Below are 27,377 nucleotides of genomic sequence, written 5' to 3' on the forward strand. Positions count from 1 at the left end.
CATCTTTCTCTCCAGAAGTGGCTGTAGTCAGTCAGGTGGCACATCAATGGGGCATTACATATCCAGACGCAGCCTGTCAGAGCAGGACACCTTGCCTCAAGGCCGCATCTCCTTCAATGAAGAGGCACCTCCGCACTACTCCTCCTGGCGAGTGGACCGGGGCGCTGCCGCAGATGTCCAAGCTAACGGCACCATTGGCGAGGTCAGAGTCGGCATGGAGGTAAAGGCCGGTGGGCAGGAGACCGAGTGTCAGGGTTCAAGGCAGGAGGGGCGACGGCCATCCATTTACAGCAGTGTGGATGCCGTGCCGCACCTGGAGTTCTACTCCAATGCCACGGCAACGGGTCGGGTACGACGCAACAGGCCATCTCTGGAGACTCTCCGCAAAGCCTTTGAGGTGAGTGGCTCTTCAACCTGAGAGGCTTTTGAGCTTCTTTGCATCATACCTTCAGTTACTTTGACTTTTAGATGCGAATTGCCCCAGGTTGCTTGATTATAACTCACTCATGCACTCACTCACATATTCAATCACTCACTCTTGTTTAGCAGAAAATCTCCACAATTTACTATTAACGTGACTACAGCAAGCAACCAGAACATGCCTGAGTCGAGTAACAAGTATGCTCATTAACCAAATACTGCACTTTTGTTGAACAATATATTATTTTGCCCCAATCTGCACACATCAGCTACACACATCTACACGCATTGGAAAACAAAATACAAAGATGAACTCTCTGAGTGGTACTTCACATCAATTACAATATGTGTCCTTGTTTTTGACTAATCAAAAAACTAATGTGTTCTGGACATAAATGGCAATGGCATACCCTTATTTTAGACTTTAGAATCCGTGTCTATTAATAGCTTTTAATGTATTGATTAAATTAACTGAAAGTTACTTGCCTGTAAAAAGTATATTTTGAGTTAGCATAAGCATGATGTATTTACATGTGTGGTTGTGTGGGGTTCAGGATGGTGATTTAAGCAGTAATAAGGGAGACTCGGGAACAGGACATTTGCCACATGTTCTAGACCAGGGAGAGGAGCAAGACAGTGCAGTGGAAAAGACCAGACAACCTGTCCGCTTTGGCTGGGTTACCGGCGTTATGGTGAGCATAATGTACATGCCAGCCCACATATATGTACACACACAGGAACATACTGTGTATTGGGTCTATATTTCTGTGTGGTTGCAGATTCGCTGTATGCTGAATATTTGGGGAGTTATTCTGTTCCTGCGATTGTCCTGGATTACATCTCAGGCAGGAGTCAGTGAGTCAAACCTCTATAAAAACTATGGAGTAAAATACATTCCTGTAGATGATTGGTTCTTGTATTCAAGTGTACTGACATTGCCATTATTCCAACAATTTCTCCTGTAGTTCTCACTTGGGTCATCATCCTCATGTCTGTCTTGGTAACATCAGTCACTTCATTATCTGTGTCAGCCATTTCCACCAATGGGAGGGTGTCATCTGGTAAGTGACAAAGCCCAAACCTAATTTTCACCTATGTACACCTATGTCCATTATTCTGATTTTTTTAATCCTGTCCACCAGGCGGTGCCTACTTTATGATTTCACGGACACTGGGCCCTGAAATGGGAGGTCCGATTGGTGTGGTGTTTTCCTTCGCCAATGCTCTGGGATGTGCCCTCAACACTGTGGGGTTTGCAGAGACTGTCCGAGACCTTCTCATAGTAAGAAACAGAATAAAGCAACCAATATACTGATATCAAATCACCAATATACTGATACATGCAATACTAATATCAAGGGGGTGTTTAATAGCCATGTCTCCCAAGTTTACAAATTCCAGTCCTAAAGTATCCTTGGCTTGGAATACTGAGCATTGAGTTAGAAGTGGTTAGTAGCTAATAAAAACAAATTTCCCCCTGCTATTTTCTCCTGCAATATTTCAGTTTTAACTTTTTTTTATGTCACAGGAGTATAATGCTGTCATGGTGGATGACATAAATGATGTGCGTATTATAGGTACCATCACAGTTACTTTGCTTTTGTTAATCTCATTGGCTGGAATGGAATGGGAGTCAAAGGTAAATGCTCCTCCAGTAGCCATATCAATACAAACTTGAACCTGTACATGTTTAATTGCTTTGACTTTTGACTTGGAGACATTATAATAGTCTCCATATTTTCCCAGGCCCAAATTATTTTCTTTCTTGTGCTGATGGTGACCTTCACCAACTATTCTGTGGGCACTGTGATTCCAGCCACTCCAGAGAAGCAGGCAATGGGTTTCTTCAACTACAGAGGTATCAGTTCAAAGCCAAGGAACCTAAAAAATATACCTTAATATACATTTTAATCACTGAAACAATAGCATTTTGTTGTAATTTTAAAAGAAAGTCAGATGTAATTCTGAGCTACTCAATTCCCCCAAACAATCTCACATTTCTCACATTCATTTTTTTTATAATCTTCATAAATAAGGTTTCCTCCCTTTTCAGCTGAGATATTTGTAGAAAATCTATTTCCTGACTGGAGAGGGTCACAAGGAGATTTTTTCCAGATGTTTGCCATCTTCTTTCCCTCTGCTATTGGAATCCTGGCAGGTGCCAACATCTCAGGAGACCTGAAGGTATTTGTATCCACTGAATATGTATCCCCATTGAAGAAGAATTGAATTCACAACACAAGAACAATTATGTACAGACATGATATAATTGTTCTTTTGAAAGGACCCAGAGACTGCCATCCCCAAAGGAACGCTATTTGCCATCTTCTGGACAACCCTTAGTTATATATTAATATCTGTAACTGTAGGTAAGTACGCAATAATGGGAACACCTGGAGTACTGAGTGCAGGAGAAATCACCTCTTGACTTATGTCCTTGTGGATGCATTAGCAGGTGTCTCTTAATTCTCTTTTTCACTTTCTCTTGGACTCCTGCTGTCTCAGGAGCATGTGTGGTACGTGATGCCTCAGGGAACCTAAATGACAGTTTGCCATTTAACTTCTCTGAGCCATGTGATGGTTTAGGATGCAAACTTGGCTGGAACTTCACCAAATGCAAGCAAAGCCAATCCTGTTCTTTTGGTCTGGCCAACAGCGTCCAGGTATGTCTTGAAATCAGATTCCACTGAGTGCTACTAAGCAACTGGCATCATCTCCAAGCTGTAACTCTTTAAGAATGTTTACATTGTCCTTTGTTGTGTGGTGTTTTTGCTAAAATCCATCCCGGCTTCACATTGAGGCTTCACAATCTTTTGCTCTATGATTTCCGTTCATTATTCCAATTTGAGGTCAATTTGGCAGTACGTTTTTGTAATGTTTTGATGATGTATTGGTATGGTACAGATGATGGCCATCAACTAAAATGCCATTTCCTATTTTTACCAAAACATCTATTAGATAAAGGCAGGGTGTACCAGGCATGTTTTTTGTTTAGGTTTGCAATTCTCCATTATGTCTGTAAGGTACTCAGTTTGGTCTCAGGCTTTGGTCTTCTCATCACTGCTGGCGTGTTTGCCGCCAGCCTGTCATCTGCTCTTGCATTCCTAGTCTCTGCCCCCAAAGTCTTCCAGGTAAGTCTCACCAGATGCTCATATCAGCTGAGGAGTAAACTGAGACTCTACATTTTTAAGAAAGTCATTTTGCATATTCATCCATCAATTTCTGTCATTATAGTGTCTCTGCAGGGACAACATATACCCATACATAGACTTCTTCGCAAAAGGTTATGGGAAAAATAATGAGCCACTACGTGCCTATATCCTGACTTATTTTATTGCTCTGGCCTTCATTCTAATTGGTGAGTTTTCATGAATAACAATTATGTTCTTAGGAAAGGGGGTTTTGTTAGCAGACTGCACTAGTGCCTTGTGATTGTACATAAAGTTAATTGTGGTTCAAACTGGAATGAGAAAGATCAATTTTGATGTGTCTATTGTATCAGATAAAGGATCAGATACCCTTTCATCAGCCTTCTCTGTCTATTACATGGTTTAATTTATCCATACCTGTGTATCTCTTGCTTGTTTCAGCCCAGTTGAATGTCATTGCTCCTCTGATTTCTAATTTCTTTCTGTGCTCATATGCACTCATCAACTTCAGTTGCTTCCATGCCTCTATCACCAACTCCCCAGGTGAGTAACCACTGTAACCACTTCCTACCATTGGTGTTCTTTTACCAGTAGCTTTGGATTGATTTGATTGGTTAGTTTGAGTAGTCGTTCAACCAATTTTTGAAAAGTAGATTTTTAATGTTATATATTCTTAAGAGGCTTCTTTATTGACTTCTCATCATAATAATTTGAGTCTGAGTGACCAAAAGTTGTACACATTTCCTCTGAGGATTGGATGTTATGGTTTGGTACTAGTAACACCAGTACAGTTTGGGTAAGGTGAAAGTTTTGTATATGAACCCCCAGTGCACAACTAAGTGTTTGGAACAACCACAGCAAGTACCATACCTGGTGCAGTTTTTTAACCACAGCCTACTGGTAATCTTGTTAAGTATACTTTTTTTTTTGGAGAGCATCACTAAACAAAGATACTAAATCTTTTTTTATGAAGTTGATTGTAAGAAAAGACAGACACAAACTCATCCTCTAATGTGACTTGTGTTTTATTTTTAGAATATGATGTTTTTGTTTTGTTTTTTAAGAATAGCCATTTTCTCAATCAATTGGAGGCATTACAATCAAAGACATAATCACTGTATTCAATTCACAAGCCAAATACAAGCCAAATTCTCTGTTCTTGTGGAATTCAAAGCATTCAGTACTGTGGTTGACACTGTAGTTTACCGTAGCTAAGTAACAAAAATAATTAACATTTCACACTTAATTTGTAATTGTTTTCTTGAATTTATTGGGAGTTTTATTTGTTTGCTTGTTAATTTGATTGTTTGATTTTGCAATAAATAAACCTCTCTACAAACAGAAAAAAACTTATCACTAGTTTGCTTCATTTTGTTTTCTATGACCATACCATTATTGCTCTCTGTAGGTTGGAGGCCATCATTTAAATATTACAGTCGATGGACTGCTTTGTTTGGAGTGGTCATCTCTGTGGTGCTGATGTTCCTGCTCACCTGGTGGGCAGCCCTCATCACGTTTGGAATCATCTTCTTCTTACTAGGCTATGTTACATACAGGAAACCAAGTGAGAAACTCCATCTCAAGTTTACAGCAATTGAACATTCAATGGATTCCAAAAGTGGTATATAAATGAGACTATAGAGACACTACACTGTAAGTAGAGACTATAATGGTCATATGTTTCTTACAGAGGTCAATTGGGGTTCATCAGTCCAGGCCGGTACCTACAACATGGCTTTGTCTTATTCTGTCTCCCTTTCTAGTGTAGAAGACCATGTCAAAAATTTCAGGTAAAACTGAAAAACTACTTTAATGTTAATTTCATATTGCTTGATTTTGAAACTTTCTTGTATGTTAAAAGCTTGCCCAGGTGTCTGTCAGGTTAGTAATGCTTTATTTAACAATCGACCTCCTTTTAGGCCCCAATGTTTGGTTCTGACTGGTCCTCCTAACTTGCGTCCGGCTCTAGTGGACTTTGTGGGTTCATTCACTAAGAATATAAGTTTAATGATCTGTGGAGACATTCTCATGGTAAGAGGACGTTGCATGCACTTATCATGAAGTTGGCTTGAACAAGTACAAATTTACTTCTGTCTCTCTCAGGGTGACAGCCAGTCAGTAATGTCCAATGACAAACTGGTAAAATGGTTGAACATTAGGAAGGTTCGCTCTTTCTACACCCCCTTCAAGGCAGATAGTTTGCAAGAAGGAGCTCGGCATCTTATGCAGGTACATCTAATGTTTGGATGTCCCATTTGCTATCGGTCTGTATTTCTATCTCATATGTTCTACCTATACACTGCTTACACATATCATTCTTTTGTCAGATCAATGATTTTAGAAGTACGGCTAATTTTATAATTAAAAAGTTTTCTTTTTATTCCATCAAAGGCTTCTGGTTTGGGAAAACTCAAGCCTAATACCCTGGTCTTAGGGTTTAAGTCTAACTGGAAAGAATGCTCTCCCTATGGCTTGGAGGACTATGTTAACACTATATAGTAAGTAAACAGCACTGAAAATATTAGCTGGATGTTAATGCCAGTTACTGTACCAAGCATTATTTAACTTTCTTTCATGTGGAAATTATCCAAATAGTCAGGGGCTATGAAATAGCATCCATTGAGCAATTAAAGACACATCTCAGTTTTTGTAATTTTTTTCTTATTAGTGATGCTTTCGACTCCAACTATGGCGTGTGTATTCTCAGGATGATGGACGGACTGGACATTACGGAAGAGTTACAGTGTGAAGGTGTGCATTTGTGGTAATGTTTTACATTTAGTAAGTCCCGGAACAGTTCTCTGGAAAGTAACTGGTCTGTTTACCTGACAGCAAACCCAGCATTTGAGGCTGATGAGGCAATCGAGTCTGACCACAGCCAGAATTCAGGAAGAGAATCAGGTAAAGAATGTTTCACTGAGTACTGTGATGAAACATAAACCTTGCACTAAAAAATATTTCTCCCATATACACTGCCTGGCCAAAAAAAGGTCACACACTCTAATATTTCGTTGGACCGTCCTTAGCTTTGATTACGACATGCATTCGCTGTGGCATCGTTTCCACAAGCTTCTGCAATGTCATAACATTTATTTTTGTCCAGAGTTGCATTAATTTTTCCCCAAGATCTTGTATTGATGATGAGAGATTTGGACCACTGCGCAGTCTTCTCCAGCACATCCCAAAGATTCTCAGTGGGGTTCAGGTCTGTGGTGGCCAATCCATGTGTGAAAATGATGTGTCATGCTCCCTGAACCACTCTTTCACAATTTGAGCCCGATGAATCCTGGCATTGTCATCTTGGAATATGCCTGTGCTATCAGGGAAGAAAAAATCCATATACTGACATGGTCGTTCAGTATATTCAGGTAGTCAGCTGACCTCATTCTTTGGGCACATTGCTGAACCTAGACCTGACCAACTGCAGCAACCCCAGATCATAGCACTGCCCCCACAGGCTTGTACGGTAGGCACTAGGCATGATGAGTGCATCACTTCAGCTGCCTCTCTTCTTACCCTGATGTGCCCATCACTCTGGAACAGGGTAAATCTGGACTCATCAGACCACATGACCTTCTTCCATTGCTCCAGAGTCCAATCTTTATGTTCCCTAGCAAATTGAAGTCATTTTTCCAGTTAGCCTTACTGACAAGAGTTTTTTTTAAGGCTATACAGCTGTTTAGTCCCAATCCCTTGTGTGCCCTACGCATTATTCATTTGGAAATGCTCTTACTTTCACTATTAAACATATTTTGGAGTTCTACTGTTGTTTTTCTACAATTTGATCTCACCCATACATTTAAGTGATCGCCGAACACGATCATTCAAGATTTTTTTCTGACCACATTCCTTCCTCGTAGATGATGTTTCCCTGCTGTTTTTCCACTTTTTAATAATGCGTTGGACAGTTCTTAACCCGATTTTAGTAGTTTCAGCAATCTCCTTAGATGTTTTCTCTGCTTGATGCATGCCAATAATTTGACCCTTCTGAAACAGATTAACATCTTTTCCACGACCACAGGATGTGTCTTTCAACATGGTTGTTTAACAAATGAGAAGCTACTCACTGCATCAGGTTAAATAACTTGTTGCCAGCTGAAACATAATCACCCATGCAGTAATTATCCAATGGGAGGTCCTAACCTATTTGCTTAGTTAAATCCAGGTGGTGACCTTTTTTTTGGCCAGGCAGTGTATATCTACAGTCATTTTATATATACTTACTCTAATATTTAAACTGATTATTTTAGTAACATTCAGCTTGTGGCATCTAAAATACGGTATGCTTCAGCCAGTAATATTGAAATCAGAATGCTGTCATTTTTCTATGGGTATATTGTTTTCCTTTTTACTCTGCCCTAGATAATGAAAACACAACCAACATTAAGAATGATGAGATCAGAACGGTTTTTCAGAACAAACAAGGGAAGAAGACCATAGACGTGTACTGGATTTCTGATGATGGAGGTAGGACATGCCTGCCATACTAGTTATATCAACAGCTTCACCACAGACATGGAGCTTGCACTCCAAGGCCCAAAATGATGTGCAAATGAATGATTTTATAAAAGCACCTTATCTGTGTCTTTCCTCTCTATTTCAGGCTTGACACTGCTGGTGCCATATCTGCTGACCCGGAGGAAGCGATGGCGGAAGAGTAAAGTTCGAGTGTTTGTCATAGGGGAGCAGCAGACCATGGAGAATGAGCGCAAAGAGTACATTCCATTCTGTTCAAATTGTTTGTTTACCATTCTATATACATGTACTGTGTTTTACATGAACATTGGGTGAATCTCTGTCCTTAGGATGGTGGCGTTACTGCAAAGATTTCGTTTGGATGTCCACGATGTCATAGTGATGATAGATACAGAACGGCCACCTTTTTCCAAAAAGTAAGTTAGTCAGGAGGGACTTAAGTGCAACTTATCATGACATTAGTTAATCAATTAGTTATTTAATCAATATCTGCTTCAGAAGATTAATGAAAATTAGTGTATGGTATCAGTCTAAAACTGTCAGTATGATTTTTCCTAAAGTCATCCATATTTTACAAAACATTTAAATATTTTTAAATTTCTTATTTTTGTTCAGCAGCTACAGACCAGCTTTTTCTGGTCTGTTTGTAACAAAGTTTTAAAGGGTTCATTTTTATGTTAAACAGGCTCTAGTGGGCTCTGGTAATAATATAAGTATCCTTTTTTCTTTTTCTTTTTTGCTTTAAACATTATTATGATAAATGTTTCAGGGAAAACTGCACATAACTACTTCTGATGATAGAAAATGGTCCTTTAGTTCACTTGGTAGAGCAGGTGGAGTGTTTTGCTAGCAACAGCTTGGTCATGGGTTTCATTCCCAGTGAGCACATATACTGTCATACTGAGCAAACATGCATCTAATAAGTTGTTTTGGATAAGAACATCTGACAAATGCTGGAAATCTAAATGGTGGTTTTTGCACTTGTCAAAGGTGCAAAATAGATTTGGATTTAATTTAATGACTACTCACTGGGGTAAAAGACAAAGACTACTCATGTAAGTTTGCTATGCTAACAACGCTCAACAAGGCTTCACACTCATGAGTGATCCTCTTGGAAACCACCATACATGTCTTCATTTTCTGCAGCTTAAAGGGGTTTGAGGAGTCTGTCGCTTCCTTCAAGCTCACAAAGGGACAGCACAGGGGTGAGGGGTCAACAGAGGAGCAACGGACAGAATGCCCATGGAAGGTCTCAGACAAACAAATGGATGCATTTAGACTCAAGGTGTGTGCGTGTGCATGTGCGTGTGCATGTGTGTGTTTGTGTCTTTATTAATTTGACTTAGATTTTAATTGGTTTTTAGATTTTTTTTTAAGTTATACACTGTAATTCATTTTACTGCTGACCCCTGTATGACCGCTTTTAAAAACATTTTGTAGTCTGAGAAAAAGGTAAGACTGAATGAGATCATCAGGAGGAATTCCAAACACGCTGCTCTGGTCTTAGTGTGAGTACTGATACCAGTTTATAATCATTAACAAGTGTTTCATAAGGATTCTGTTCAGCTCATAACCAAACAATGGAAATTCAAATAATATTTGAACTTCCATAATATAGTTCAGCTGATCACTGAAAACCTAGTGTCCTATTATTTTTTTTATTAAAGACATTACTACTAAACATAAATGACTGTAACAAAGTAAAGTGAGTGTGCTCACTGAGTGTGCATATGTGTGCGTGTGTGTGTGTGTGTGTGTGCGTGCGTGCATCAGCTCTTTACCTGTACCTCAGAGTGACTGCCCCAGTTCTCTCTACATGGCTTGGCTGGACACTCTGAGTTGTGGACTACACTGCCCTGTCCTACTTATAAGAGGAAACCAGCAAAATGTTCTCACATTCTACTGCCAGTAACACAAGCAGCAACTAATTACCAAGTAATTAGTAACCATTATCTGTGCATAAAATCAAACTTTCCTTTTAAAAATATTGCTAGATCTGTTAGAATTAATATTACTGATACAATAACTCAGAGAGTTATCTTCGTAATTTAAGAAAGGTAGCATTTCAGTTGGACTAGAATTGCAAAAATTCTATTGGCACCATACATAAATAATAAGATATAAGATTGCCTTTTGACATTTGAACAGTGGAATACAGGTTTATTTTTCTTTGACAAAGCTTCACTATTGTAATTCTAGAGTTATACTGCATGCAAATAGCCATAAAGCGTTTATAGCATAAGTATCATTAAAGGGAAAAGGGGGAAATGTTTATTAATATAGTTGCTGTATTGGGAGGCTAACAGTTTGCAAAGCTTGCAAGGTAGACATTCTTATCCAGAGGCCATACATTTTAATCCATATGGGAGCTCCTTGGGAATCACACACACGAGTTGGGTTCTACTAGCACCCTGTGCTACCACATAAGATCCAGAAACACTTTAAAATGTTCTTCCATTCGTTTAACCTGGAAAGAGTGAAAGAGTAGGCTAACAAAACAGTTGAATTTAATAACTGAATACAGGACACTTTTTGTGTCATAGCTGCTTGCTATATTGCCATTGGTGGTTGTTATAACTTATAAAGTCTTCATTGCCTGCTAATAGCAGCTTTTCTGCCTGCAAAAAAATTAAGACAATCTCCTCGACTCTTTTATTGCGAGTGTGAAATTATCTCAGACTACCCAATCTGGCTATTTTAATCAAATCACACTTACAGTCAAATGACTAAAGTAACCCATTTGGTTTTTGTCATGATTAGCAGATCTAAAATACATCTTATTTTGTATTTGTGTGGCAAAACAGAACTCTGGCTAGACTCAGATGCTACAGAACTCGACTAGTTAGAGGCAGTGTTTCTAATATATTACAGTTGGAATTAAACTTAATTGGATTGGCAAAATTGTTTAAAAATTGCCTTATTAACACCTTAGGGTGCACATTCTTAAAGAAAGACAGACCGGGGATAAGAATCAATTGCAAAGGCTTTGTATTTATGTTCAGTAAAATCTTTGTAAATTGGTTAAATTATCTTGTTAGTGAAATGTTGGAGTACACATAAATAAAATTGTTTTAGTTTATTAAAAATGCAAAAACAATTTGCTACCATCTGTTTTTATGTAAAATATAAAATATTTTATATAAAACATAAAATAATTGTTTTGTTCTGGGAAAATTACTTTGAATAACAACAGCAACCGGAGACATATATTAGTAGAGAGCAAGGGGTTTGATGACTAAAGAAGGGTCAAAGACTAAAAATCTCTGAAATCTGTCATTATGAGTGTTTTAAAACTCATCAATTGTTTTAGAAATAGACTTTTGAACATTAATTATGCTCAAAAAGAAAAGCTTAGCATGGAGGAAAAGCAAAGCTTGGCTTGGAGGTTGCTGGGTCAAATCCCAGCCAGGGCTCTATAATAAAGCTCAAGGACAAGAGCTGAGTAGGCCAAAGGGCGTGAACAGTAGGTGGTGAACAACTGAGCTCCCACCCCCAGCTCTCTGGCGTGATGGCCAGGAGGGGTTATACAACAGAGAGTGTTGACTTTTTTTAAGCAGATGGGCAGATAAAATTCTATCAGCCAGCTTTTTGAGGCTTTACAGCCACATTAGGTTGTGTATTTTCCACCTTTTGTTCAACTCAGAAGCAGGAGGGAGAGAGCCAGCCAGCCACACAATCAGACCTCTAGTTGGTACATAGACAAGGCCAGTTTTGAACCAGAAATATGGTTATGAGGCAAGGCTTTTCCCTCAAATCCACCAATATGCTGTATTCTCATCAGGTGTTTATTGGAAAAACACTCATTAACATGGTCTTGGCTCCTCCTGGCCCAGAAAGATGTCCAAATTGTAACGTTCGGTACCAGATAAAAGTAGACGCATGAAGGAAGCTAAAATTTCCTTCAGATATCACTGACATCTGTGTCACTGACATCTGTGGTGGTGTGAAGAACACTCAAATGCATCCTGTAGATAGGAACTGTGCCCTGGGTGACACTCACTCATGACAATAGCAAATCAAATTTATCACATGACCTTCCTTCATCCATTTTGAGCTACATTATGAGAGGATAAGAGGCGAGGACATAATTTGGAACACACCCCATGACATGTCAAAGGTTCCTCCATGGCTTTTGTTAAGCAGCTCTAAGTGACAGCCTTCAGGGTGACTCTACGCCACCATGTTTGGGTTTCCACCTCGCTCCCTGTGAAGATCTGGGTGATTATCTGAATCAGGTGTGAGGAATTGAGAACTACTGCTCTTGGCCAGGGCTTTTGAAGTCCAGTTTTGGGACCCCACTGTTCTGTATAGTTTCAAGACTTTTGCTCTAGAACAACTGGTAGCTAGCACACATCATTAGCTCATCTCACATGGAAGTATTTTCTGCTAAAATTTCATCTTAGACATACAAAATGAAATGAGTGCAGGACAAATAACAGAGTACAAAAGCAAGACCAACTGTTTAAGTGACATAAGCAACATCATCTGTTCACACACTGAACCCAGCCCTCACCCCAAAAATTGTAGTGTAGTGAAGCTTAAAGGAACAAGAAAATAAATGGGAGCACCTTTGTGTCTGTTGTGTTTCAGAGATACAATTTAGCCTATAAAAGATCAGTGGTGCCACTTTTTAAATGTTGATATTAAACTTTGATTTTGTTATGAAAGGTCCTATTTATTACCATTGTAGTAAGATCTCACAATACACATCAAATTTAAAATGTTTCACACTATGTGATTGGCATTTAGAATGGCCCATTTAAATGTTTGGTAACTAACTGACATTAGCTGCTACATTTCAAATACAAACAAACCAGACTAAGTTACACTGATACATATGTAGAGAATATAGAAATATAAGCCCCATTGAGCAAACTGCCATTTTTGCAATGCAAACATGACAAAGTATATACCATGGAAGTATAAAATTTCACACAATCTTTCTTTCTTCTGGAACTAAATACAGTCTAGAGTGTATGACGCGTTGTGTGTCCAAACAGTAGAGTCCCTTGGAGTCTTCAAAGGCAGTCTGAAGACCCATCTATTTGTGGTTTATTTAAATGTCCACTGACCCTGCTACTATGTTGACTACTAAAACTTTAGTACTAATTGTAGGGTATTGTTTATTGCACTGCTATTGACTGCTGCTATGTTGACTAACTGTAGTAACAACTGACAAACATCACCACATCTCATCAATGTACAAAATTGTGACTGGATGGGATGTTTTCTAGATGCCAAACAGGTTTGTATCAATGAGATTAAAGTATGTGAACTAAATGATTTATCTCTGTTAATTTCACTGAAACATATCTTCCAAGACAATAAAATCATTAAAGTGGTCAATGTATTCCCATTGTAATGTGGCTCTTTCTCATTTTATAAACGTTACTAAACCATTTCCATTTATGTAATATTGCTAAACTGAGAGATACTTTCATTATCAGATTCAGAAAAATTGGTCTATGCTTTACTTTAATCAAGACTTGTTTATCATAATAGTCTTTTAATCAGATGCTCCACAACAGCCTTTATAAGATCTAGAACATTTAACCACATTAGTCCTGTTTTTAATCCCTGCACTGGCTCCCAGTGGAATTTCAAATTGATTTTAAAATACTCTTGTTGATATATAAAGCTCTTAATTATTGGGCCCCACAATACCTCAGTGAACTCATTGAGTTCTATAGTCCACCATGCCTCTGCATTCTCAAAATGCAGGGTTATTCTTAGTTACTATGATATTACTATGATAACGGATACTGGTCGAGCAATGTTGTAACGATGCCCGAGAGCCGAAGGCCGAGGAGCAGGACGCACAGACTCCCGTGACGTGGACATACGTTTATTAACACAAAACGAAAAACAACGGCACTCACTCAACATCAACGGTAATCTCGGATATCATCCAAGACGTGAACATGAAGATACATACGGTTATCATAGACAACGTGAACACTTCGACCGGGGTTAAAATACACAAACAAAACACTAACCCGGTGCAGGTGTGTGCAGGCGTGGTTACCAATACACAAACAAGACCCACCTGACTCGCGGGAGGCAATGCCGTGGCAATTGTAATATAAAGCTCTTCACTTCTGGAATAACCTAGCAGCTTTATATCTGGCACACTCCACATTTTTAAATGTAGCATAAAGACTTACTTATGCAAACATTTGGATATCTTCCTCTGTATAAAAGTTGCAGAATGGGGTTCCCTGCTGATAAATCTTTCTGGTAATCTGAGGTGTTGATGTGTCATCAAGACACTTCACTCATTCACCCGGATTTGTGATGGTGATGCAGGTGGAACGCAAAGTTTCAAAGATCCCTCAGGACTCTGGTCACCCACTAGCCCTCCCTTTTAGTTAGGCTGTTACGGGTAGACCTCCCAGAGCTGCATACTGACCACTCGCACACGGTTACTGTTTATAGTATGAAACATGTCCCAGTGATGCCAGTAGGTAAACTGATGGAGATGGATCTCCTTTACGGAACACACCACAGACGACTCCAGAGGAAAATAAGTAACATAACCAAATCTGCCACCCGCCTATGAACTACTGACTAAACCGACACCTGAAAAACAAACAAATAAATAAAGAAAGAACCGATGTCATGTTACATGTAGTTCATAATTGTTGGCGCCCTCATGTGGCAACTATTAACGGCTGAAGGAAGGCTTCGTTTATTCTTCTTATTATTCTATTGGGTGATTCCAGTCATATGATTAGAAGTCATAGTTCAATACAGCCATATTGCAGATCGCATAAAGTCAGTCACGCATCAGAGCAGTTCTTTATCCATTGCAATACTTTCGTGTTGATCCTTGGAGAAGCTGTGCTGTTAGTTGTATTGTCTATGTTATCTACTGACCTAAGTATTTTGTGGTTACATTGTAGTTTATAATTGTGCCCTGCTAACTGCTTACCTTTCCCACTACACTGTTAAGCCACCCTTTATAACATTTTCAGTGTCAGTGCAATGTCTATATATGCAGTGGATATTTGTCAGCTTATATTGCTTAAACCATTAATGTACAAGATGTATTAGTAAAGATACATTTGTATTTGTTATTTCAGTTTCACAAATAAAAATAAACACTGGAAGCTCATGTTGCTCAAAACATGCAAGTAAAGAAGGCTAAACTTTGCCTTCCAGATCTCACTGTTTACCCATGTTTCGATTCGTGCCAGCACGCACGGAGGCGACAGAATAACATAGCTGGCCTGCAAACCCATTTCAGAAACAAACGAAACATAATTACATTAGCGGTGCCCATCCCCTTACCTAGGGTGTTTAACAGCTGACTTTCCTGCATGTGGTACATATAACTTAGACACAGCTGTCTAGGGTTAAAGGATATTAAACAGCTAAGCAGTTTCATGTTCAAACAAGAAGAAACATAGAGATCCAAATGATGTAAAGGCCGCCCGTGGTTTTCCAGAAGGAAACACATCACTTCTAATTATGAATTCCACATCTGTCATACTGATGAAAAAAGTGTCATTATTTGTTTGTCTTGGCGGCATTGAATCAACATTTCAGAATATTTTGCTAACAATGACATCTTTAAGTAAAAATTAAAAATGGAGGTTGTATTATGCCATGTTTAAAGAAATGTTATTTTTGTGCTTTTTGCATTGTCTTTTATTATAAAAATATGTGCAAAATGGAATGACTATAGTCTACAGTCAAAAACGGTGTTTCCTATGTCTAATAGAATAAATGCTAAATTCATTTTTTTTTTAAACAACAGCTTTTCAGCATTTACAGCCTTCCAAAAGGGCAACAAAGCTGCATTTTTTTGTTTGTTTTTTGTTGCTGTTGCCTAATTCATCCCAATGGACTAATTTCAGAGACTGCAGCTACTTTCCTGCTGTACCTTCACTATTTGGTAAAGCTATGGCATCATAATATCAAATAAATGATTTACACTGTATGCAAATACACCCAATGTCTTAACTGCACTCAAGCAGACTGTATAACATGACATACTGGACAATGAAACTAAACAAGGTGGGCACAGCTCTGTGATTATAAAAGGTCTTTCTAAAAACATATTCCTATTATCAATAAAATTCAAATGGCTGTTCTCACAAGAATAATTTGGCTTCAGACTGTTTCACTAAACTCTTCTGACATTGATATAAACACTTTTTTTTTTTTAAACAGGTTTTTTAAAATTAAAGCACATGAGTAGGGAAAGTGCACAATCAAGTTGCTATGAAGTTAGTTGTTAACATGACAGTAGTTAGGAAGTGTGTTATAAGGATTTGTTACAAAAATGTAACTGTTCCTTGGCCAACTTGTACCATTTCCATAGCCACATCACTGCAATGTGCATGTCAGTGGTTATGGCCCACAACTCAAATAATGTCAGCATTGGGCCTGTAGTCAGAAAGTGTGCACAGCGTAGTAGACAGATATCACACAACGTATAAGTTTCTAGATGTAAAATGGCATTCGTTCCTTTCCCCCACTGCTATGATGAAAGGGATTTCCTGTTATTCTTTGAAATCCATTACCGTGGAAATTCTATTTGTGTTTTCAAAAACTGAAGCTGCAGTGACTGCTTGCTGCTCTGAGTTATTTACATATTTTATGTGGAAGATGTGAAGATCGGTTTTTGACTGACATGCTCACGTAAGTGAAACTGTCAAGCCTGTTCTGATAAGATGCCTCAAAACATTCATAAAATGCTAAACAGTGTTTAGCTTTATTTTTTAAACTTCTTTCTACACGTGTGTGTACTGGAATATGGTTCTGTTGAGCAAAGATGTTTTTTTTGTTTTTTTGATATGTGTAGGTGACAGTGATTAATAGCCAGAGCCTTGCGTAGCCTAGTGCATACAAAATAATGCCATAGTCAAAACTACTGACTCCTGGAGGGAGAAATGAGTATCCTTCATCTCATCTTTGCAATAAACAATTGTAAATCTGTAAATGAAAGGTGTACTGTGCTTGCCTGTTTATTGAAGTTAATTTGTTTGCCACTGTTAACCTCCAAAATCCAGCATCTGTTGGATGCTGAAAAATTCAGGTAGTTAAATTGACAAGGCACTGTATGTTGTGACTATCAAAATGCAGCAACATTTCTATAATACTTAACAGTATTGAAGTTATAGTATTGCCTCAAGGCTAAGACAAGCTAATGTGTACCCGTAACTTTACATTGGTGGACTCAGGTATAGTTAGCTAGGGGTTGTATAAAAAGTTAAATAACAATAATAATACAATTTCTACAGCTGTTTGATGTGGTGCTGCTTTTAGCACTGAACAAAGATGATTACTACCTTAACGGATTGGCTGTCAGATTAATCAGTTACACTACAAGGCCACCAGGCTAACAGACCTCATGACAGTGCTGTTGAAAAATGGCTGTTTCTAAAATAAGACAATGAATGTAAATGCTGCATTTATTTCTGCATCAGGATTTTTTTTTTAGAATGACCTTAATTTTAGCCAGATCATGGCATGTTCCTAGAGCAGGATTTTCATGTCTAACTGGCTAAGTGGGGATCATTACTGGACATTGCAATGTTTATTATTTTTTCACCCCAGCTATATTTTTGTATATTGCAAGATTTTAGTATACAAATATACATTTAGCACTTTTCACATCATCACGGTTTTAAAACATTCTTTGGTGATCCATCTGTTGCATCTTCAATGAGGCACCGAGTCACTGGATAGAAGGAAAGGGAAGGAAATTAGTTTTGATTCATCGTCTTTGCATCAATACAATACAAGTTTCAAATTTCAAGTTTGGTTTATTTGTCACATACATAGTCAATACAACCATGAAACAGTACTTACAGATACAGCTGCAGTGCTTCACGAATGCAAATTGCAACAATTAACAATTAACAATTACCTGCAACTAGTTATTACATTACATTAGTCATTTTTATTGTGGTACAGTTTGGGATCTTAGCGAAATGAGTGCTGTGCTTACAGAAACGTTCAGCTAAATGATTTCGCAAATTCTAAGCTGCAGTTAATTTATTTGCACATGGATGCCTTACCCAGCCAAGTCTTCTACCAGGTACAGCTCATTTTTCAGTAAACTCTCGTAGAACTTCTCCTTTATTGTTGCTCCTCCAGACAGGAAAGAGTAGAGTACCCTCATCTGGTCTTGAGATGTTCGAGAACTTCTAATGTTTGCGTACTTCTCATCCCCAATCAGTGGTTTCAGATCATCTGCGATGGGGTCCACCAGCCTTACTCTCTGAATGAGCTCTACTCTGTACTTGTCCACAAACATCACTCCCTTGGAGCTTGATAGTACTACAAGGAAGATTAAGAAGTTATAGCTTAGCAAAGAAAGCTTCATTAAATAGTTAAAAAGAGAAAGCTGGTGAAGTTATTTGCCTGAAACAGGCCCATACAAATTCTTTGTGTGTGTGTGTGTGTGTGTGTGTGTGTGTGTGTGTGTGTCCAAGTCCTTTAACTGTAATATTATGACATGGCCTGCAAGCGGATTAATTACTGTGATCATGATACAGAATAGAAACAACCTTCTAGCTGCATTACTGTTACTGGGAGATCATTAGGACATAATTGTACATTTTGAAAATAAGGGTACATGTACTGCAAAATGTGAAAAATAGCAATAGTATTTCCCTGGTACCTACTTAAACCAAGTGGTCTCATTATCCATTCATGTAAAAGTAAATAGTAATCAGAATCTATCTTAATTATGTCTGAACAAAATAATTACCTTGCAATAATAACAAGTTGAGGAGAGGCGTTGCTGTTTTAATTTGTGTTACCTGTTGTACTCACTTTCCCAAGATCACTCTCAAGCTGCGATGCAAGGAAGTTTTTGTCCATCTTCCTAAAAACAAGCACCGTGAGTCTTCCAGCACGGTCTGGCTCATACTTGGATATCAGGGTGCTCACTAAAGCTTCCCTTGATTGTGCATCTTCCAGTATACCATGGGGTATTTTGTTATAATTGTCCACACCTTGTGCCAAAAACCATTTAAATTTGTCCATTTCCTTGTTACCTAACTCTTCTAGGTATTTCAAGAGCAACACAGAAACCATTTTGATTGACTGAAGAAAGCAATAAAAAAAGAAAACGTAATATAGTTTGAGTCCCAGGAAGATACCATTAAAACTGCTAAAGATCTGGAATCAACTGGATTACTTTTTAATGTAAGAAAAAAATGTACCTTGGAAGTAGATAGACTGATCCTCCGCAAAACAAGTGAAAGTAAACCTACGATTTCCCTTCACCCCTACTGTCTTGAGGAAGTTGCAGGCTTCCACGAAGCCACTCCCACTTTAAGCTCTCGCGGTGTTGCTCAAAAACACTTCCACCTCATGTCCTCACAAGTCTCACATGCTCTAAAACACACACAGCCTGAAGTTCCACTCAATTTTGAGATTGGAATGAAATCAAATAGCTTGGTGGCTGTCAGATGCAATAAGAGTGACGGCAATAAGAGTACAATAAGAATGACACACTAACACTGACACTCACAAGTTATTTTATTCCAAACACGTTGTTGGTTTATAGCTAGTCCATAGTCCATGTGTTGCAATGCTGTTTTTGACCAGAGGACTCCTGTTGGCTGCATATTTTTGGAGGGCAGAGCACTATCAATGCAAGAGTGATACTCAGACATGGCGGGGAAAGACAGAAATGTAATTGTACCTGACCAACTTGTAGCAGCTCCACAGCCACATCACTGCAATGTCAGCGGTTATGGTCCACAACTCAAATAATGTCTGCATTGTGCCTGTAGTCAGAAAGTATGTACAGTGTGGTTGACTATAGTTTGAAAATATACACTGAAAAATTGTATCTATAAAATAGGTGTCACAGTTTGCAATGGGAATTCAGTCAAATGCACCAAAGTTGGTTTATTGAACAGGCAAACAAAACACAGAGAGAAGGCTAATGGCAAATCCAAATACAACAACGGTTAGAATAAAGCGGCTGGAAAGTGTATATGGTAATAGTTTTCATAAGAAAATGAAGCGTATGAAGCATAGACTGAAGAATCATATATTTGTGGTTTATTTAAATGACCACTGACCCTGCTATTATGTTGACTACTAAAACTCTAGCACGTATTGTTTATTGCGCTGATATTAACTGCTGCTACGTTGACTAACTGTAGTACTTATTGTTTTTTAAACTGATTGTCTGTTATAGAGCTTATACTTATTTTGCACTTCTAGGCATTAGCATTGATCCCTGTATGTGAACAGTATTCTAGTTCAATGGTATCTTGAACTCTAACCTTCTGTACTGGCTAGGATGTATTCTATGAGGAGTAAATGACAATGCACTTTGGTAAGTTGTTTTGGATAATAGCATCTTCTAAATGCAAAATTTAAAATCTAAATGTAAGCATTTGGTAAATAGTGAATGCGTTGAGGTGGGTTAAATTAAACCAGGGCTCAAAGGCTAAAGTTTGACACTCCAGGACTTGATTTGTTTAACACTGGACTGGACCATTTCTATAGGGCTGTAGCTCTTCACACAGGCCTCAGAGAACCTCACTTGGTCCAGGACCTTGAATACCCAGATTGTTGGACGGTGTTTGCATATTATTGACCAACGTCATGCGGCATAAGTGCGTATGCGGCATGAATGCATAAGTGACGGTCTCCATCACACACTCATTACCCTCCACTTGTTCCTGCCGTTTTTTTGCTACCGTAATGCAAGCACATCTGCAAGTGATATCACCATGATATCATGTCCAAATTATTACATTAAATACACTAAGTCTTTATTTGATGTTTATTTGGTGATGAGAAATCATTATCAAAGAATTAAGAGGAGGACATATTTCCTAGATCATACGAACAGGGCAATAATTATGAAGGAGTGCTCTGACAATAAGTTTAGAATTTAGGTGCTGACAAACATCACCTCATCTCATCAGTGTACAAAATTGTGAATGGATGGGATGTTTTCTAGATGCCAAACAGGTTTGTATCAATGAGATTAAAGTATGTGAACTAAATGATTTATCTCTGTTAATTTCACTGAAACATATCTTCCAAGACAATAAAATCATTAAAGTGGTCAATGTATTCCCATTGTAATGTGGCTCTTTCTCATTTTATAAATGTTACTAAACCATTTCCATTTATGTAATATTGCTAAACTGAGAGATACTTTCATTATCAGATTCAGAAAAATTGGTCTATGCTTTACTTTAATCAAGACTTGTTTATCATAATAGTCTTTTAATCAGATGCTCCACAACAGCCTTTATAAGATCTAGAACATTTAACCACATTAGTCCTGTTTTTAATCCCTGCACTGGCTCCCAGTGGAATTTCAAATTGATTTTAAAATACTCTTGTTGATATATAAAGCTCTTAATTATTGGGCCCCACAATACCTCAGTGAACTCATTGAGTTCTATAGTCCACCATGCCTCTGCATTCTCAAAATGCAGGGTTATTCTTAGTTCCTGGCATTACTATGATAACGGATATTGGAAGAGCAATGTTGTAACGCTGCCCGAGTGCCGAAGGCCGAGGAGCAGGACGCACAGACTCCCGTGACGTGGACATACGTTTATTAACACAAAACGAAAAACAACGGCACTCACTCAACATCAACGGTAATCTCGGATATCATCCAAGACGTGAACATGAAGATACATACGGTTATCATAGACAACGTGAACACTTCGACCGGGGTTAAAATACACAAACAAAACACTAACCCGGTGCAGGTGTGTGCAGGCGTGGTTACCAATACACAAACAAGACCCACCTGACTCGCGGGAGGCAATGCCGTGGCAATTGTAATATAAAGCTCTTCACTTCTGGAATAACCTAGCAGCTTTATATCTGGCACACTCCACATTTTTAAATGTAGCATAAAGACTTACTTATGCAAACATTTGGATATCTTCCTCTGTATAAAAGTTGCAGAATGGGGTTCCCTGCTGATAAATCTTTCTGGTAATCTGAGGTGTTGATGTGTCATCAAGACACTTCACTCATTCACCCGGATTTGTGATGGTGATGCAGGTGGAACGCAAAGTTTCAAAGATCCCTCAGGACTCTGGTCACCCACTAGCCCTCCCTTTTAGTTAGGCTGTTACGGGTAGACCTCCCAGAGCTGCATACTGACCACTCGCACACGGTTACTGTTTATAGTATGAAACATGTCCCAGTGATGCCAGTAGGTAAACTGATGGAGATGGATCTCCTTTACGGAACACACCACAGACGACTCCAGAGGAAAATAAGTAACATAACCAAATCTGCCACCCGCCTATGAACTACTGACTAAACCGACACCTGAAAAACAAACAAATATATAAAGAAAGAACCGATGTTATGTTACATGTAGTTCATAATTGTTGGCGCCCTCATGTGGCAACTATTAACGGCTGAAGGAAGGCTTCGTTTATTCTTCTTATTATTCTATTGGGTGATTCCAGTCATATGACTAGAAGTCATAGTTCAATACAGACATATTGCAGATCGCATAAAGTCACTCACGCGTCAGAGCAGTTCTTTATCCATTGCAATACTTTCGTGTTGATCCTTGGAGAAGCTGTGCTGTGAGTTGTATTGTCTATGTTATCTACTGACCTAAGTATTTTGTGGTTACATTGTAGTTTATAATTGTGCCCTGCTAACTGCTTACCTTTCCCACTACACTGTTAAGCCACCCTTTATTACATTTTCAGTGTCAGTGCAATGTCTATATATGCAGTGGATATTTGTCAGTTTATATTGCTTAAACCATTAATGTACAAGATGTATTAGTAAAGATACATTTGTATTTGTTATTTCAGTTTCACAAATAAAAAAAAGAAACACTGGAAGCTCATGTTGCTCAAAACATGCAAGTAAAGAAGGCTAAACTTTGCCTTCCAGATCTCACTGTTTACCCATGTTTCGATTCGTGCCAGCACGCACGGAGGCGACAGAATAACATAGCTGGCCTGCAAACCCATTTCAGAAACAAACGAAACATAATTACATTAGCGGTGCCCATCCCCTTACCTAGGGTGTTTAACAGCTGACTTTCCTGCATGTGGTACATATAACTTAGACACAGCTGTCTAGGGTTAAAGGATATTAAACAGCTAAGCAGTTTCATGTTCAAACAAGAAGAAACATAGAGATCCAAATGATGTAAAGGCCGCCCGTGGTTTTCCAGAAGGAAACACATCACTTCTAATTATGAATTCCACATCTGTCATACTGATGAAAAAAGTGTCATTATTTGTTTGTCTTGGCGGCATTGAATCAACATTTCAGAATATTTTGCTAACAATGACATCTTTAAGTAAAAATTAAAAATGGAGGTTGTATTATGCCATGTTTAAAGAAATGTTATTTTTGTGCTTTTTGCATTGTCTTTTATTATAAAAATATGTGCAAAATGGAATGACTATAGTCTACAGTCAAAAACGGTGTTTCCTATGTCTAATAGAATAAATGCTAAATTCATTTTTTTTTTAAACAACAGCTTTTCAGCATTTACAGCCTTCCAAAAGGGCAACAAAGCTGCATTTTTTTGTTTGTTTTTTGTTGCTGTTGCCTAATTCATCCCAATGGACTAATTTCAGAGACTGCAGCTACTTTCCTGCTGTACCTTCACTATTTGGTAAAGCTATGGCATCATAATATCAAATAAATGATTTACACTGTATGCAAATACACCCAATGTCTTAACTGCACTCAAGCAGACTGTATAACATGACATACTGGACAATGAAACTAAACAAGGTGGGCACAGCTCTGTGATTATAAAAGGTCTTTCTAAAAACATATTCCTATTATCAATAAAATTCAAATGGCTGTTCTCACAAGAATAATTTGGCTTCAGACTGTTTCACTAAACTCTTCTGACATTGATATAAACACTTTTTTTTTTTAAACAGGTTTTTTAAAATTAAAGCACATGAGTAGGGAAAGTGCACAATCAAGTTGCTATGAAGTTAGTTGTTAACATGACAGTAGTTAGGAAGTGTTATAAGGATTTGTTACAAAAATGTAACTGTTCCTTGGCCAACTTGTACCATTTCCATAGCCACATCACTGCAATGTGCATGTCAGTGGTTATGGCCCACAACTCAAATAATTTTAGCATTGGGCCTGTAGTCAGAAAGTGTGCACAGCGTAGTAGACAGATATCACACAACGTATAAGTTTCTAGATGTAAAATGGCATTCGTTCCTTTCCCCCACTGCTATGATGAAAGGGATTTCCTGTTATTCTTTGAAATCCATTACCGTGGAAATTCTATTTGTGTTTTCAAAAACTGAAGCTGCAGTGACTGCTTGCTGCTCTGAGTTATTTACATATTTTATGTGGAAGATGTGAAGATCGGTTTTTGACTGACATGCTCACGTAAGTGAAACTGTCAAGCCTGTTCTGATAAGATGCCTCAAAACATTCATAAAATGCTAAACAGTGTTTAGCTTTATTTTTTAAACTTCTTTCTACACGTGTGTGTACTGGAATATGGTTCTGCTGAGCAAAGATGTTTTTTTTGTTTTTTTGATATGTGTAGGTGACAGTGATTAATAGCCAGAGCCTTGCGTAGCCTAGTGCATACAAAATAATGCCATAGTCAAAACTACTGACTCCTGGAGGGAGAAATGAGTATCCTTCATCTCATCTTTGCAATAAACAATTGTAAATCTGTAAATGAAAGGTGTACTGTGCTTGCCTGTTTATTGAAGTTAATTTGTTTGCCACTGTTAACCTCCAAAATCCAGCATCTGTTGGATGCTGAAAAATTCAGGTAGTTAAATTGACAAGGCACTGTATGTTGTGACTATCAAAATGCAGCAACATTTCTATAATACTTAACAGTATTGAAGTTATAGTATTGCCTCAAGGCTAAGACAAGCTAATGTGTACCCGTAACTTTACATTGGTGGACTCAGGTATAGTTAGCTAGGGGTTGTATAAAAAGTTAAATAACAATAATAATACAATTTCTACAGCTGTTTGATGTGGTGCTGCTTTTAGCACTGAACAAAGATGATTACTACCTTAATGGATTGGCTGTCAGATTAATCAGTTACACTACAAGGCCACCAGGCTAACAGACCTCATGACAGTGCTGTTGAAAAATGGCTGTTTCTAAAATAAGACAATGAATGTAAATGCTGCATTTATTTCTGCATCAGGATTTTTTTTTTAGAATGACCTTAATTTTAGCCAGATTATGGCATGTTCCTAGAGCAGGATTTTCATGTCTAACTGGTTAAGTGGGGATCATTACTGGACATTGCAATGTTTATTATTTTTTCACCCCAGCTATATTTTTGTATATTGCAAGATTTTAGTATACAAATATACATTTAGCACTTTTCACATCATCACGGTTTTAAAACATTCTTTGGTGATCCATCTGTTGCATCTTCAATGAGGCACAGAGTCACTGGATAGAAGGAAAGGGAAGGAAATTAGTTTTGATTCATCGTCTTTGCATCAATACAATACAAGTTTCAAATTTCAAGTTTGGTTTATTTGTCACATACATAGTCAATACAACCATGAAACAGTACTTACAGATACAGCTGCAGTGCTTCACGAATGCAAATTGCAACAATTAACAATTACCTGCAACTAGTTATTACATTACATTAGTCATTTTTATTGTGGTACAGTTTGGGATCTTAGCGAAATGAGTGCTGTGCTTACAGAAACGTTCAGCTAAATGATTTCGCAAATTCTAAGCTGCAGTTAATTTATTTGCACATGGATGCCTTACCCAGCCAAGTCTTTTACCAGGTACAGCTCATTTTTCAGTAGACTCTCGTAGAACTTCTCCTTTATTGTTGCTCCTCCAGACAGGAAAGAGTAGAGTACCCTCATCTTGTCTTGAGATGTTCGAGAACTTCTAATGTTTGCGTACTTCTCATCCCCAATCAATGGTTTCAGATCATCTGCGATGGGGTCCACCAGCCTTACTCTCTGAATGAGCTCTACTCTGTACTTGTCCACAAATGTCACTCCCTTGGAGCTTGATAGTACTACAAGGAAGATTAAGAAGTTATAGCTTAGCAAAGAAAGCTTTATTAAATAGTTAAAAAGAGAAAGCTGGTGAAGTTATTTGCCTGAAACAGGCCCATACAAATTCTTTGTGTGTGTGTGTGTGTGTGTGTGTGTGTGTGTGTGTGTCCAAGTCCTTTAACTGTAATATTATGACATGGCCTGCAAGCGGATTAATTACTGTGATCATGATACAGAATAGAAACAACCTTCTAGCTGCATTACTGTTACTGGGAGATCATTAGGACATAATTGTACATTTTGAAAATAAGGGTACATGTACTGCAAAATGTGAAAAATAGCAATAGTATTTCCCTGGTACCTACTTAAACCAAGTGGTCTCATTATCCATTCATGTAAAAGTAAATAGTAATCAGAATCTATCTTAATTATGTCTGAACAAAATAATTACCTTGCAATAATAACAAGTTGAGGAGGGGCGTTGCTGTTTTAATTTGTGTTACCTGTTGTACTCACTTTCCCAAGATCACTCTCAAGCTGCGATGCAGGGAAGTTTTTGTCCATCTTCCTAAAAACAAGCACCGTGAGTCTTCCAGCACGGTCTGGCTCATACTTGGATATCAGGGTGCTCACTAAAGCTTCCCTTGATTGTGCATCTTCCAGTATACCATGGGGTATTTTGTTATAATTGTCCACACCTTGTGCCAAAAACCATTTAAATTTGTCCATTTCCTTCTTACCTAACTCTTCTAGGTATTTCAAGAGCAACACAGAAACCATTTTGATTGACTGAAGAAAGCAATAAAAAAAGAAAACGTAATATAGTTTGAGTCCCAGGAAGATACCATTAAAACTGCTAAAGATCTGGAATCAACTGGATTACTTTTTAATGTAAGAAAAAAATGTACCTTGGAAGTAAATAGACTGATCCTCCGCAGAACAAGTGAAAATAAACCTACGATTTCCCTTCACCCCTACTGTCTTGAGGAAGTTGCAGGCTTCCACGAAGCCACTCCCACTTTAAGCTTTCGCGGTGTTGCTCAAATACACTTCCACCTCATGTCCTCACAAGTCTCACATGCTCTAAAACACACACAGCCTGAAGTTCCACTCAATTTTGAGATTGGAATAAAATCAAATAGCTTGGTGGCTGTCAGATGCAATAAGAGTGACTGCAATAAGAGTACAATAAGAATGACACACTAACACCGACACTCACAAGTTATTTTATTCCAAACACGTTGTTGGTTTATAGCTAGTCCATAGTCCATGTGTTGCAATGCTGTTTTTGACCAGAGGACTGCTGTTGGCTGCATATTTTTGGAGGGCAGAGCACTATCAATGCAAGAGTGATACTCAGAC

At 38.2% G+C, this 27,377-nt stretch overlaps 3 protein-coding genes across 3 annotated transcripts; 1 reads left to right on the forward strand and 2 right to left on the reverse strand.

Annotated features, from left to right (window-relative positions):
• Positions 1-46: 46 nt before the first annotated feature.
• slc12a10.1 (solute carrier family 12 member 10, tandem duplicate 1) lies at positions 47-10,841 on the forward strand. Its single transcript, XM_027028198.3, has 26 exons — positions 47-397; positions 975-1,112; positions 1,200-1,275; positions 1,386-1,481; positions 1,563-1,702; positions 1,949-2,059; positions 2,167-2,278; positions 2,474-2,604; positions 2,705-2,789; positions 2,926-3,083; positions 3,444-3,551; positions 3,655-3,778; positions 4,011-4,112; positions 4,978-5,133; positions 5,260-5,359; positions 5,489-5,600; positions 5,673-5,798; positions 5,961-6,067; positions 6,238-6,320; positions 6,402-6,470; positions 7,932-8,036; positions 8,173-8,284; positions 8,375-8,461; positions 9,192-9,330; positions 9,486-9,553; positions 9,819-10,841. Exons 1-26 carry the CDS (start codon positions 47-49, stop codon positions 9,955-9,957), a joined length of 3,135 nt encoding a protein of 1,044 aa, XP_026883999.3. The 3' UTR covers positions 9,958-10,841.
• A 5,895-nt stretch (positions 10,842-16,736) lies between these two features.
• LOC113569060 (apoptosis-associated speck-like protein containing a CARD) lies at positions 16,737-19,300 on the reverse strand. The gene is made up of 5 exons (XM_035530059.2): positions 19,226-19,300; positions 19,058-19,106; positions 18,821-18,885; positions 18,074-18,335; positions 16,737-17,733 (listed from the first exon to the last, which is right to left on the reverse strand). Exons 3-5 carry the CDS (start codon positions 18,879-18,881, stop codon positions 17,715-17,717), a joined length of 342 nt encoding a protein of 113 aa, XP_035385952.1. The 5' UTR covers positions 18,882-18,885; positions 19,058-19,106; positions 19,226-19,300; the 3' UTR covers positions 16,737-17,714.
• A 5,853-nt stretch (positions 19,301-25,153) lies between these two features.
• Positions 25,154-27,018, reverse strand: LOC118242005 (apoptosis-associated speck-like protein containing a CARD). The gene is made up of 5 exons (XM_081714526.1): positions 26,924-27,018; positions 26,756-26,804; positions 26,519-26,583; positions 25,774-26,035; positions 25,154-25,440 (listed from the first exon to the last, which is right to left on the reverse strand). Exons 3-5 carry the CDS (start codon positions 26,577-26,579, stop codon positions 25,422-25,424), a joined length of 342 nt encoding a protein of 113 aa, XP_081570652.1. The 5' UTR covers positions 26,580-26,583; positions 26,756-26,804; positions 26,924-27,018; the 3' UTR covers positions 25,154-25,421.
• Between the last annotated feature and the right edge of the window lie 359 nt (positions 27,019-27,377).

The sequence above is a fragment of the Electrophorus electricus genome, chromosome 5 (genome assembly GCF_041902795.1).
Source record: "Electrophorus electricus isolate QZ-2024a chromosome 5, ASM4190279v1, whole genome shotgun sequence".
NCBI lineage: Eukaryota > Metazoa > Chordata > Actinopteri > Gymnotiformes > Gymnotidae > Electrophorus > Electrophorus electricus.

Bases quoted from the DNA above. Each gene is read 5' to 3' on its own strand.
- slc12a10.1 (XM_027028198.3), top strand. From the start codon at position 47: ATGGGGCATTACATATCCAGACGCAGCCTGTCAGAGCAGGACACCTTG. The intron at 1,703-1,948 runs GTAAGAAACAGA...TTTATGTCACAG, and splicing joins CTGTCCGAGACCTTCTCATA to GAGTATAATGCTGTCATGGT. The intron at 4,113-4,977 runs GTGAGTAACCAC...TGCTCTCTGTAG, and splicing joins CTCTATCACCAACTCCCCAG to GTTGGAGGCCATCATTTAAA.
- LOC113569060 (XM_035530059.2), bottom strand. From the start codon at position 18,881: ATGGACAAAAACTTCCTTGCATCGCAGCTTGAGAGTGATCTTGGGAAA. The intron at 18,336-18,820 runs GTAACACAAATT...TCTTCCTTGTAG, and splicing joins TGGGAAAGTGAGTACAACAG to TACTATCAAGCTCCAAGGGA.
- LOC118242005 (XM_081714526.1), bottom strand. From the start codon at position 26,579: ATGGACAAAAACTTCCCTGCATCGCAGCTTGAGAGTGATCTTGGGAAA. The intron at 26,036-26,518 runs GTAACACAAATT...TCTTCCTTGTAG, and splicing joins TGGGAAAGTGAGTACAACAG to TACTATCAAGCTCCAAGGGA.